The sequence below is a fragment of the Urocitellus parryii genome, chromosome 8 (genome assembly GCF_045843805.1).
Source record: "Urocitellus parryii isolate mUroPar1 chromosome 8, mUroPar1.hap1, whole genome shotgun sequence".
Classification (NCBI taxonomy): Eukaryota; Metazoa; Chordata; class Mammalia; order Rodentia; family Sciuridae; genus Urocitellus; species Urocitellus parryii.
The window spans coordinates 96,609,167-96,622,621 of record NC_135538.1 but is presented as its reverse complement, the minus strand read 5'-3'; the positions used below and the strand labels follow the sequence as shown (position 1 = coordinate 96,622,621).

At 34.4% G+C, this 13,455-nt stretch overlaps 1 protein-coding gene across 1 annotated transcript in view; it reads left to right on the top strand.

The window, feature by feature from the left end:
* Nucleotides 1-1,483, top strand: part of Gfral (GDNF family receptor alpha like) — a 58,568-nt gene extending 57,085 nt beyond the window's left edge. Inside the window, exon 9 of the mRNA XM_026398967.2 lies at nucleotides 1,420-1,483. Coding sequence (XP_026254752.1) covers nucleotides 1,420-1,483 — 64 coding nt within the window. The remainder of the gene's footprint in view (nucleotides 1-1,419) is intronic.
* Nucleotides 1,484-13,455: the final 11,972 nt, after the last annotated feature.

The following is a 13,455-nucleotide window of genomic DNA, read 5'->3' as shown; positions in this document are numbered from 1 at the left end:
TTTAAAACATTTAACTTATTTATTTTTGCAAATAGATACAAGATGATATGCACTAGTTTACCTTCCATTAAAATATAACTTCATACTTAAATATCAATCATTTTCATTTGCTTTTACTTTATGCATGTGTATATGTATAATTTGAGTATCATAAATGTTAATGAAACAGAGAGTGCATTTACATACATCTGTAAATATACTTATATACACATAAACTATATCAGTAAGATTGGGCATAGACAGGAAACAAACTATTGGCTATTTCTCTTATATCTTGACATCTGACATCCACACAGACTGGCTCAGTCACCTGCACAATGCACATACACATATTGCTCCTCAGAAACAACCTGAGAAATCCCAGATGAACAGGCCTTGACAACCAGGAAAAGACAAGGGAAGACAGAAGTGGGGGAGTGTGTAACAATAGCAGAGGGTGAAGTACAGAAGAGTATATGTTCTGCTGAAAGACATTTCAATTTATTTATTTTTAAATGCAATGCAGCTAAAGAAAGTATATCTACTTATTGGATTCAATCCTGCTAAGTGTTTAATATGTTGTTTACCAAAAGCAGTACCAAATAATCTGCTTTTTTCCAATACCTTAAAAGTTTTATTTCTATGAGAAGCTATTACATGGGTTCTAACATACAGTTTAAAGGCCAAGTAATTACAGCCTATTTCTAAGGGAGAAAAGTACCATTTGGAATTTATTACACTTTATTTGGTTTGAAATATTTGAGAGCATTGCTCAGCTACTCTACTTGCTTAGACATTCAATGACAAATCTATTGTTTCAGAGAAACAGTTTTCTGTCCCAACAAAACTCCTGTGTTAAGGGTTCACTGATCTTTAGTTCTTAGCCACATACGTAATGTAAAAAGTTCACCCTAGCCACAAGGGCCTGTGAGTTTTTACTGATAATATTGTACCACAGATAAACCATATGTAAGCTATACATAATTCCCGATGAATCACCTGCGACTTCACTTCTTTATCTGCCTGCATAGGAAGGCCTATCCCTGGCAGGTCCAATGGCACATACTTGTAATCCCAAAGATTTGAAAGGTTGAGGCAAGAGAATCACAAGTTTGAGGCTGATTTGGGCAACTTAGTGAGACCCTGTCTCAAAGTCAAGTAAAAAGGAGACTTGGGATGTAGCTCAGTGGTATAAACAGGAGGGAAAAAAATTTTAAAACAAGAAAGAGAAGAAGAAGAAAAAAAATGACAATATGGATACTACAGTTAAATATATGATAGTCAGAAACACATTAGAATATTTTGTAACTAGGACTTTACATTTGGAAACTTATTTTTCCCCATTTTAGGCACAGACTTCAACCAAAACAAGTATATTTGTAAAATACTCATACTAGCATACTATTAACTTTTGCTTTTGCTTTTACATAGACTCTCCAGAATATCAAGTCAAACAAGAGATTCTCCACCAATCCAAATACCTGGAGGAGTCATCATTCATTGAGTCACAGATCATTAACAGCCACTTTCTTTAAAGCAAGTCTCTGTAGCCAGTCAATGGAATGCTACAACCATCATTAATAAGGAAAATATTCAGATGAATTTAATGTTTTAATTATAAAATGTGAGGTATATGACATGAGGATCACAGATTTATTTTTTTCTTAAGAAAATACTCTAGTAAATGCACTAGTAGAGAATTAAAGTTTCCCTTGAAGACAAAAGATGTTAATCAAAATTTCATTTTGTTTTTATGATGAATATAAGTGCACATAAAATTAACTAACTACATTAAAATATGAGATTATAGTTAACAGGTTGTTTTATCTGATCAGTTTTATTGGTTTCTATTAGCTTGACAAAATGGAAATGTTAATAAGAATACCCAACACATCTGTGAGCTACATAGTCTTACCTATTTTCAAATCATTACTTAGATCATTAGCATTAACTTTAATTGCCTAAATATGTTTGGTTAGATGAGGAGTCTTAAAAGTTAAAATGATATCTTGGAATTTTTGTTATTTGAATATTTTTGAATTTTATTTTTTTAAATTTGATGTCTTTATAGCCATAAAAATGTAAAACAACTACATTAGATAACAAAAGTCAATGTGTATTTCAATAATGATGTATTTTGATTGTGAATTTATTTTTCAAGTTAACTTTTATGAACTTCTGCAATAATAAAGTAATACTTTAATTTCTACTTTCTGTATTGCTTCTATACTGCTACTTTTGACTTGGTTCAACATCAGGATATAATTGTGACCAGTAAATTATGGAAAAGATGTTTATTAGTTCAATTTTTTATACATATGTGTACTTCAATTGTCTGCAATCATATCAGTACCCCTCATCCAGAATACCAGTGAAATTGTATTATTTACAGTGGCAAAAAGGAAAAAGTATTTAATAACTTGAAGATACTACCATACTAATATTAGAGACATATTTATAATTAAAAGTCAAATATTTTCTGCTTATTTGATCTCAATTCTATTAATATTCCCTACATTCCAGATTAAATTAAATTTAAACTTAATATTTGGCCCTGAATATTCAAAGTAATTGAAAACCTTTTACCCTTAAAACAGAGAAGAAAAATTTGGTGAGTCATAGATGCCCCCCAAGGACTTCTGTACATTACAGTGGGTGCATGTTGCATAGAGAGTTAATGTGATGAGAATGTAAGGATTTTCATCTCTAAAATACTGCTATTTAGTTTAGACTTGCTAATGTCTGGGAAAGTGTGAATTTTCTCTGGAAAATAGAAGAAATAAGTCAAGTTGTCTTAAGAAATACTTTGTGTTGAGTTGTGAAGGCCAGGACAGAGTGTGAAATAGAGGCCCTCCCCCCAAAAAAGAGAGTCTTGTCTCTTTGGCCAACAAGAATAAGAGGGTAGAACTACAGAAGGAAGAGTCAGCATGGAGCATTTAGGGAGCTTAAATAGTCCCCTGTCTTCAGAGCAGGGGGTACAAATTGACATAATGCAGGACATAAAACTTTTTTCATCCATCAGGACTGAAACACAAAGGGTCCTTAAACACCAAGATAAAGAGTCACCACAGCTAAAGTGTGGCTGGTGGCTCTTTCAGGACTTGGCCCCCATTTTTACTCTCACCATCTACTCATCTGCCCTCTGGGAAGCCTTTCTTAACATGCCCTTCTCTGCATCTGCTAGGCATCCTTGCTGGTTCTTCTGCACCATGTGCTCCCCATTCCTAGGCTTCCACACCTCCCTGTAATTGCTTCTTCATTCTATTCATTAGCCTCCTATCACTGCTAACTTTTTTCTTTATATCACTCTATCACTTCGGCCTCGTCATTTCTTTGTGGCATTTATCACTTTCAGAAATGACCTTGTTACTTTATTTTTCAAATCTGCAACATATTTGTTAAGAACTGTACCACCAGTACTTAATATCCTGGCTAAGACGTAATATATTATTAATAGCACATAGTATATTTATATAGTATATGTTCAACCTATAAGTGTTGAGCAAATTAATTAATTCAGGCGTTCAAGACTTTTTAGCTAAACATTGCAGTACATTTTAAGCAGACTTACTGTTAAAGTAGCCCTCTGTATACAATTATTTATATTTTTTGCTAGTAAACTTTTTTTTCATTGAGAAATCTGATAAACTCACTGTCTTATGTAAAACGATTTTGTACCATGTTGTAGCCTTCTAAGTGAAGCAATTCATTTACTAACAATTACTTATTGGCCATACACTATGTGTTAAGGAATAGAAAGCAGAGATGAAACAACAGATCCAGGCAACTGCTCAGAATTTACTCAGAAAGGCAACAATGAAGAATATTTCATACACTGAATAGATGGGGACTTGAAATCAGATCTTTGCAAGGAGTTGAGGTTGTAAGGATCATGTTAAGAATTTCCATTAAGAGTAGATTTTACTGGGTGTCTTTAGGTAAACCATGGTGTCATTTAGAGAACTGGTTCATTTAGATAGGGATAAGATTGGAATGGAAAATAGCAGTATGCCAGTTATTTTTAGATCTGTTCCCATCCTTCTCTACCTCTTAAATATCTTCAGGACTTATATACAATACATAATTGTTTTTGATCCACAACTTCCAGTTGGATTCAGCCAATGGTGGAAATGGCAGATAGGAAAGTGTTTCTGTGGATACCTCCTTCGGGTCTCATTCTGGGTTGTTTTTTTTCCTTTAACTGTTTCCATTAGTGTGGCCTTTTCTACATCTCCTTCTGGATTTCTGTACAAGTTTCCTCTCCTTTTCCTTTCAGACTTGGTGGTACTAATAGCTCAGTTGTTACTAGTACTAGATGGTGTAGTTTCTGTACTACACATTTGGGTTTTCTACAACCACACACATCTGTAGAAAGATTCTGTAAATCAAAGATTCCTAAGAGTCATACACTTTAGATAAATGGGAGTTGGTCCTAATTTGAGAATGCCATCTGTTTCTATAGGTTCTCTGACTGATAATTCTGGTAATTATATCAGGTTTGGACCAATTGATTTTCTAACACCAGAAGGACTTCCATGTGGAGTTACCTAGTAGTCAACTTGAAACTATGCTGAGACTTGAATTAGAGCCTTTAAATTTCAAGTTTTCTAATGTCTTCCTTGCATCTCGCTCATTCCAGATGAGAAAGCCAATTTACACCAAAGACTTGCTTGTGATCTTTTGAAAAACCATTGTGAGGAATGGTGGCCAGATCACCAGATGGCAGAGATAAAGACCTCTCCCTAAAAGAATTTGGTCATTGATCAAATTCCTTTCTGGGTTGTCTGAATATTCTAGTAATAAACTTTTGTACCTCCTGTTTCTTTTGCATATTTACCCAGAGCCTGCTTTTTCCCACAGAATTCCTTCCATAAACTTCCTCAGGCATTCCTGAGAGCTGGGAGTCAACAGAACAGCACCAGCTGAAACTCAGCGAGCTGAATCAGAATCCTCTCTCAGGAAGGATGTAAGGGCAGAAGGAAAACAGGAACTCATACCTGGGGCTCACTTCTGTTCCTACTTTTGAATTCCCTATGAGATTCCTGAGAAACAGATTTGGGAGTTATTAAAACATGTATCCTATTCATCGTTATAGACAGTGAAATGAACACAAATAAAGAGCAAGTAGATTTCCTCTATTTTTAAGAATACTCACAATGGTGAGCTCAACAAATCCAAGAACAAGATCTAAGGGACCAGCAGTCAAAACAATGGCATGGCCCCATAGTACAAGATTAGCATGCATCCTCGGTGCACTGACACTGCTATTTTTGCACATCCTTGCCTGCCAGGTTTGCTCCTCCACACTTTGCTGTCTTCAGAGCTTTGAGATGAATACCATCTGGGCTAAAATGATTTATTGTACTAGAGTTTCTCAAGTTGTTCCTCTTTGAGGCTTCAGTGTCTACTCAGACCACACTGACTGCACCCTGAAACTTCAGGCAGTAAAATGAGGGTCTCCAAAGCATTCACAGAGAAATCACTTACAAGAAGTGTATCGTTAATCAGAAGTCATACTATTTATAGTTGTTTATAGTCTTCTATAAAAAGTAGAAAATGTGTGTTTAAAACAGAGGTCTAAAGTTCTAGCTAGGTAAGATTGTCAGATTTAAATATGATAGCAAAGTCAGGAAACTTCATAATGTCATGGAATTTTTCCATCCAGTGTATATTATTATGTTAAAAGGCCTGTGAAGTATAATATATAACAATTTTGAGTGTAATGGATTATTTGATATTTGCATCTATAAGAGAAGTAAGAGACATAATTTGATAAAATATTTTCTAAATATTTTATGAAAATATATTTTTGTATAGACAATTATGAAATATATAACTTATGTCAGAAAACTCTGATGAAATCTTGAAATATTATAGTGATAATTCTGTGGTGAATTTCACTGATAAAACTTTTTATAAATATTTTTGTCTATCTTAAAACATAACTATAAATAGAAAACATTCATCTTTCAAGTAAAGTCTTCAGTTGTAAGCTGAAAAAGCTTTTGATATATGTATATAGTACTAATTAAGCATAATTTTTGATTCACAGTTTAATATACTTTGACATAAAATTACATGTTATTTTCTATGAGAAGACACTCTTAAAAGGAGCTAGGAAGATGTATTTCCTTGATTATGAAATTTCTGTATGTTCCTTTCCATAAAATAATAGTATACAACAGAAAGAATCTATATATATTTAAGTGGAAAGAATTCAAAACAGAATTATCATTATAATACTTCAAGATTTCATTGGAATTTTCTGACATGAGTTATTTTCCATAACTGTCTTTAAAATATATTTTCCTAATATCAATATATTTATATTTTCAGTGAATGTTTTATTGTGTTTGTTACAATTATTTTAATACTTTAAAACAAAGGAATTCTTTTCAAAAGTTCTTATTTCATGAATATTGAAGATAATATGACTAATACTGGAGGGTGTATAATAGCAATGTAACAAAAATTTCTGTTTGTTCTCAGGTGAAGTGAGAATTCATAACTCTAACAGTCCTCTCATGATGCTGACACCACTGGTGTGGAGGCTCTGCTTTGAGAACAACTGATGGAGTGGCTTTCAACGTTTGTACACCCATTATACTAATCTGAGCAATTTTAGATTTACAGACACCCATGCCCTTTCCTAGAGGTTAAATTTATGTTTCATGGCCATCCAAAGCCTTGGCATCATTTAAATCTCCTGGACCTATTCAAGAGTGTCTGTTACTGCATTCCTTTGGGGAGTAAAATAGTTCACTGCTCGCTCGATATCTCTCTCTCTCTCTCTCTCTCTCTCTCTCTCTCTCTCTCTCTCTCTCTCTCTCTCTCTCTCTCTCTCCCCCTGCACATTGCTATATTCTGATGTATTTGTTTGAAGCTATAACATCTATTCCCTCCCTCCATCATGGATTCCTCCTTGTTAAAGTCCCTGTGCCATGTTGAGTTAACACACAGACAAAAAAACAGCTGAAGAATGAGAAGTAAAGTACTCTTGTGTTGAAATGTCCTCAAAATTTATGTTAGTGTGATTATTGTTTGTTATTTCTTCCCTGGCCTGAAAACCACGGTGCCATTACCATTGACAGGTGAATTGGCGATCAGGGAAGGGAAAGTGGTTGTTGAGAAGGGGTGGGAACAAGTTGCCAAAGTTGGACATCTTGCCTCTGCCTTTTGCATCGATTATCTCCCCGCAGTTGCAAGCTCCTATCCAATGTCAGCTTTTCTCACAGCATATCCTCCACAGTTTTTATGCTATAACTTTTAGTAGAACTTTATGACTCAAGTCTGCCAAAGCTGGATCATGAGATGTGTAAGGAAGTTTTCAAAATTTAGAAAACATTGCTCTCTTTCTCTCAACAAGGCCTGGCTTTCAGAGCTGTTGTTTTTTTTTATGTGGTTGAAAAGACTGGTTTTTAAGCTCAAACTCAACAATGACTTCTTTGTTCTGGGACCAGACCCAACCTGTCTCAGGAGTAATGAATACTGTTGTTTCATTGGTTTTGGAACTATAGCATATCATGATTTAAGAAAAATGAAAAATAAATGGTGGCTTAAGATTTTCCATAATTTTCCTATTATATACACACAATAGTTCAACAGAACATTGGTTCAGCTAAAAGAAAGTTCAACTAACAGTTAATAAAAATAAACGTGGAAATAAGTCCTAGGGAAATGAGATGAAAAGAAGTGAGACGAGAGGAAGTAGGAAGATAGAAAGAAATAGATGCTATAGAGTATCAGAAATTGGACCTCCTTCCCTCTCTTTCCATCTCCTTCATTACTTCTATTGCATGTAGAAGATGAGAGAGTTATTATGTCAGAAGCATACCAAATACAAAAACCACATGGAAGACAATGCTTTTGTAGGTATTTTGTGACTGGAGTTAGCCCATTATTGTTTTTCAAGTAATTTCATTATCATTGCCACAGATCAGTGAAGACAGACTCAAAGCAAATAATTTTCCCACATCATATCCCATTTGCTGGTCAAATTCAATCCCTTTAGTTAAGTCCATGGAACATGGCTAAGGTTTCTGAATAAGAATTAGTTTGATTCCCGTTAGTTAGTTAGATCATGGGCACTAAATCTAGTATCTGCAGAAGTTCATTTTTATGATATAGGTATTAGAAAGCTGAGTTCCATTTTACACGTAACCTTTAAAATGTATTATTGATTGTACAGTTTTTATGATAATTTAATTTTCAAAAAACATCTGTTTTGACTTACCTTCATGAACTTCTTTGATCAATATACTAATACCTGTAAGAGATGTATCAAACAGGATCATTGGGTTATTCTAAAGTAATAAGCAGTCATGAAGCACAAATGAGTTATAACCAAAGAGTTTTGTTTTTGATCACACTGTGAGTCCATTACAAGTAAACTCTGACTGCTCTACGTCCTTCCCTGGGAGGCCTAGGCTGATGAAATCACTTTCCTCTGAATATTACCAGAGGGAGATTAAAGATTATGACAAAGAACACATTTTATCATAAAACTTGTGTTTTGAAGTAACATATCTAATTTCTGTTCACATTTCATTGGCTAAACCAAGTCTATGTCTGCCTACATCAGTAGGCAGCAAGTGTAGTCCTACAGAGCAGCCCAGGGGATATTGGAATATAACAACACAGTCTAACAAAATATGTTACAATTATTTAATTACTCAATGTGGCAATCTTCCAAGATTTATGTTTAATACTCATCAGAGTTATCTCTGATAGGCACAAGGTTTTTCTTCATGTTTTAGATGAACAACAATGAATTTAGCAAGACTAAGAAATCTGTTGAAATTTATATAGTTGATAAGGGGCCAGGTTGGAATTAGAATAGGATTTTTCTGCTCAAAATCCAGTCTCAACTCCTATTTATTGTACCACATATGGTTTGTAACTTCTTTTGGGATAAGAAGGAGAATGCATTTGACATATACAAAAATAATAACTCAAGTGATCCATATTACCACTCCGGGGTTAAGAAAATTCAGGTTTAATGTAAGCAAGTTTCCTTAACTCTGCTTAAGGAATTAAATGCCAATGATCCAAAGTTGTTGTCATTAAGGTAGTAATGTTCTCTCACTGGCAGCTAATTAATCTGCAGCTGGGAAAACACATTAGGTATTTAGAAAACCAGTCAAGCCAGGCATGGTGGTGCATGCCTATAATCCCAGTGACTCAGGAAGCTGAGGCAGGAGGATAGAGAGTTCAAAGCCAGCCTCAGCAAAAGCGAGATGCTAAGCAATTCAGTGAGACCCTGTCTCTAAATAAAATGCAAAATAGGACTGGGGATGTGACTCAGTGGTCGAGTGCCTCTGAGTTTAATCCCTGGTACCAAAAAAAGAAAAGAAAACCTGTCAACTGGGGGGTCCATTGGGATGGCTTAAAGAGATCATAACCAGAGATTTGAAATATGAAAATTATGTACATAAAGTTAGGTTACATATATGAGAGAGTGCCAAAGGAAGAATTAGTGCAAAATGTATTAATTGCCTCTGTTTGTTTAAGATGTACATACTTTGGGGTTTGAAAACAGAATCATATTCATTATTTAAGTTGGGAGCATCTTAATTATCCAGTCACTGGCTCCAACCATTCTGGTATTATTGGATAATTCCAAAATTACAGTTTTAAAGTTTTCTTGATGCCACTTCTTTTTGCATAAAAGATTGCTCTTGCTTTCCCAATGTTATTCTCCAGTTGCTTTCTCATGCTATCAATGAGAGATAATAATTAAAAATTTTTGGTAACACTATCATTTACCATTTCTTGTGCTGGACCTGTATATTAGAGACAAAGTCCTTGCCACAATTTTCATGGAGCTGAAAGTCAAGAAGAGGTGACTTAGATATATAATTACACAAATACTTTCACAAATTAGCATTAATCATAGCAATATTGAAATACTTTGGCAGTACATCCCATTTGAATTCTCTTTACTTGGTATCCTGAATTGGAAAGAAAAGCAATATGAAAATTTGATCATTTTGAATCTAACACTATGATTGATTTATGCTCTATATTAGAAAGTAAATATTTGCTAGTCTTGATGATAATTATTTATGCCAGGACAATGAAATAGTAGGGATTTGGAAATAGTTTTAGCAGAATTGAAAATGTATTTTGAGGCTTAACTCTTTTGAAGGCTTCAAACAATTAAAAATTTCTTCATGAAACATTTAACAATTAATAAAGAACATGGCAACTTTCAAAAGTTATTTCAAGCCTGGTGTGGTGGCGCACACCTGTAATCCCAGAGACTCAGTAGGCTGAGACAGCAGGATCATAAATGCAATGCCAGCCTCAGCAACTTAACAAGGCCCTAAGCAACTTAGTGAGCCCCTGTTTCCAAAACAATTTTAAAAAATGGTTGGGTATGAGGCTCAATGGTTATAACATCCTGGGTTCAATTTCTGGTACAAAAAAAAAAAACATTTCAAATACATTTACAAAATTTAAAAGTTATCATAAATATTGGAAAATTCTTTTGTTAATTAAAATTTCTCCCATTTAAATCTACAATTATGTTACTAATAGACTTTTTAAAAGTCTATCACGAAAATAAATAAATAGTACTATACATTTAACTATACTATAATAAAAAATTTAGATTTTCTGGTTTTCAGGATGCAAACCATGTATTAAACTCAGCCTTGAATACCTTAAAGTACACCATGCAGCTTAACACAAAAGCAACAGGCCCTGAAACAGGTGGAGAATGTAATTTTCATTTTTCTAATGTATACCAGAATCTAAATTGCATCTTGCCTTCATTTGAAACCCAGCCATTCAGTTATAGTAACTGACTTGATGGGAAGTTTATCTTAAGACTTATGTAATCTTTGCCCCTTGAGTATCATGATATTTGGGGAATATGTTTTCTGGGAATAACATCTGGTGGAACAATCTTTCAGGTTACCTGTTGTGACCTTAAGTTTGCATCATGGGGGGAAAATATGCTTCCAATTAAAATCGTCCTATGGGGATGCTATTCTTTATGAAATCAGGGTGAAGAATAGCTAAGGAGTCTGGTCTGTGTCTGACAGCTGGTGCAAAGCACCTTGAATCAATAAAATTCTTATTAATTCCATCCTAAGTACTTGCTATTGGTTCACATGGACATGATTCTACAAATAACCGTAGATTTGGAAACTGATGATTCGGCTATTGTAGAGAGAAATACCCAATATTCCTGAAAAGATGCCTACATATTAAAAAAAAATCAAATAAATTAATAGTTGCACACCATAACTTTATATGATCCATTTTAGCTTATTTGAGGATCTCAAGTAGATTTAAAGACATAATTTCTTTATCCTAAATGATGTTTCTAAAAAACAAGACATAAATTTTAACTTAAGGTATATGTGGAGAAGATAGAAGTTCTCAAATAGGTGAATTTACTTCCAAAGATGATCCAACCATTCACAAGGTACCTCCAAAATTGAACCCTGAATAATGTTAAGCCTATTAAACATTCTGCAGTCATATAAAACCTATTAAAAGGTTGATTTATCTGGTTTTATTTTCTCCTTTACTGTTCTCAAAGCATTGTCTTTCAGATCTCCCTTTATTGTGCTTATCTCCCAGTATAAAGAAAGACAATAGAACATCATGTTAATTATCCATTATTTATCCCTCATTACAATTTTTGGGGGGATATTATATCTTATTTTTTTTCTGGAACATTTTACAGAACATTTTCTGATTCATATTTGAATATAAAGATCCAAAGAAACAATATTGTATTTTGCTACATGTACTTTAGCCCCTGGCTTCCAGTAGAATATCAACTTCATGGCCAATAATTCGAAAGGAGTTGACCCTTCATACCCTTCCTTTCACTATACAAATCTTGAGGTAATTGCTATGGTCTGAATATGGTTTGAGTGTGTCCCCCAAGGTTCCATGTGTTGAAATCTCATCCCCATTGTAAGGTATTAAGAGGATGGAAACATAGTCCAACTACAACATGTAGAGGTAAGGCCTTTGGGAGACCGTTGGGATTAGAGAAGATCATTAGGGTCATCTCCTATGCCTGAATCTGGTGACTATTAAGAAGTACATAAGAGACCACAGGAAACATCAATACACATGTGTGTTCCCTGTCTCCCAGCACATTACATCCTGAGCCTCCTTGGGACTCTTCCAGCGAGAAGGTCATCACCAGATGTGACCCCTCAACCTTGGATCTTTAAAACTGTGAGCCAAAATAAGTCTCTGTTCATTGAAAGTTACCCAATTTGTAGTCTTCTGTTATTTACAATGGAAAATTGACTACTTCAGTAATTAAGCCATAAAAAAGACAGACTCATTCCAGATGCTCCTTAGAAGCCAGCCAACAAGAAGAAGTAATCTCCCTCTTCTTTATATTTGTTTAGTCCCAAGGAATTGGGGTATCATCCAAGAAACCTTTATTAAAATAATAATACTACATCACATGTCAAAGCTAATTTTTTTACCTAAGTTTCAATTTATACCTTCTGAACACATAGGCAAGGAGAGTGATCACCATGACTCATAAGTTTGAGGCAGTAAACATAACTCCCAAGCATCTGCCCAAATGAATTCTTTAATCATTATACTTTGAGCTCCTTGTTACCTAACTTGTGTTTATACATGAACATCCCCCATTTTCTCCTGTGCTCTCATCACACTTTCCTTCTTTAAATTTCCGCAAACAACACTATGCTCCTTCCTTGTAGAAGGTATTTACATACATGTTGCCATCACATAAGAGTAGCCTTTTCCATTCTTTCCTATTTAGCATCTTATTCATCTTTCAGATTTCATCTGAATCATGAATTGTGTCTTTTGGATGGTCAGGCTTGGCACATACACTCTTAAAGACAGATGAACTTCTCTTTCATAGCACTTATGATTATAATTATCATTTGATAATAATTTTGGTGATTGCCTGATTACAGTTTCGTAGAAGACCATTGATTAGTCTTCTAATTGTTATGTATCTAGCACATGACAAAGCCTGGTCCTTATTTGAAATTGCCAACATAGTTGTCATACATAGAATTATAATCTTGTTTGGAGTACCAACACCCCCAAATAAAATGCTTGAACTGGCAGACTAAGCATGGTGATGTGACACAGTTCTGCTCAATGAAATTCAGTTTTCCTTGAAAAATTACAATTTTCCCAAAAAAGAGGTAGATACAGAAATATTGCTATTGTCTCTTCTGGTCTGAAATATGGATGGAAATTTTTAGGTACAGTATTTTGGTACCATGAGAAAACAGCATAATGATGAGAGATAACATATTTCCAAGCTATCTAGGATGGTGGAGTAGAATGATGGCATTAAGAGTGTTGTTATGACTCACATAGACACAATGAACCTACACCAAAAACCGGCCCAACGTTCAGATTGATGATAACACAAACTTACTAAGAGAATAGAGAGATTAATTACTCACACATTGAATCTTTCTGAGAAGAGAACGGCTGATAGCCAAGCAG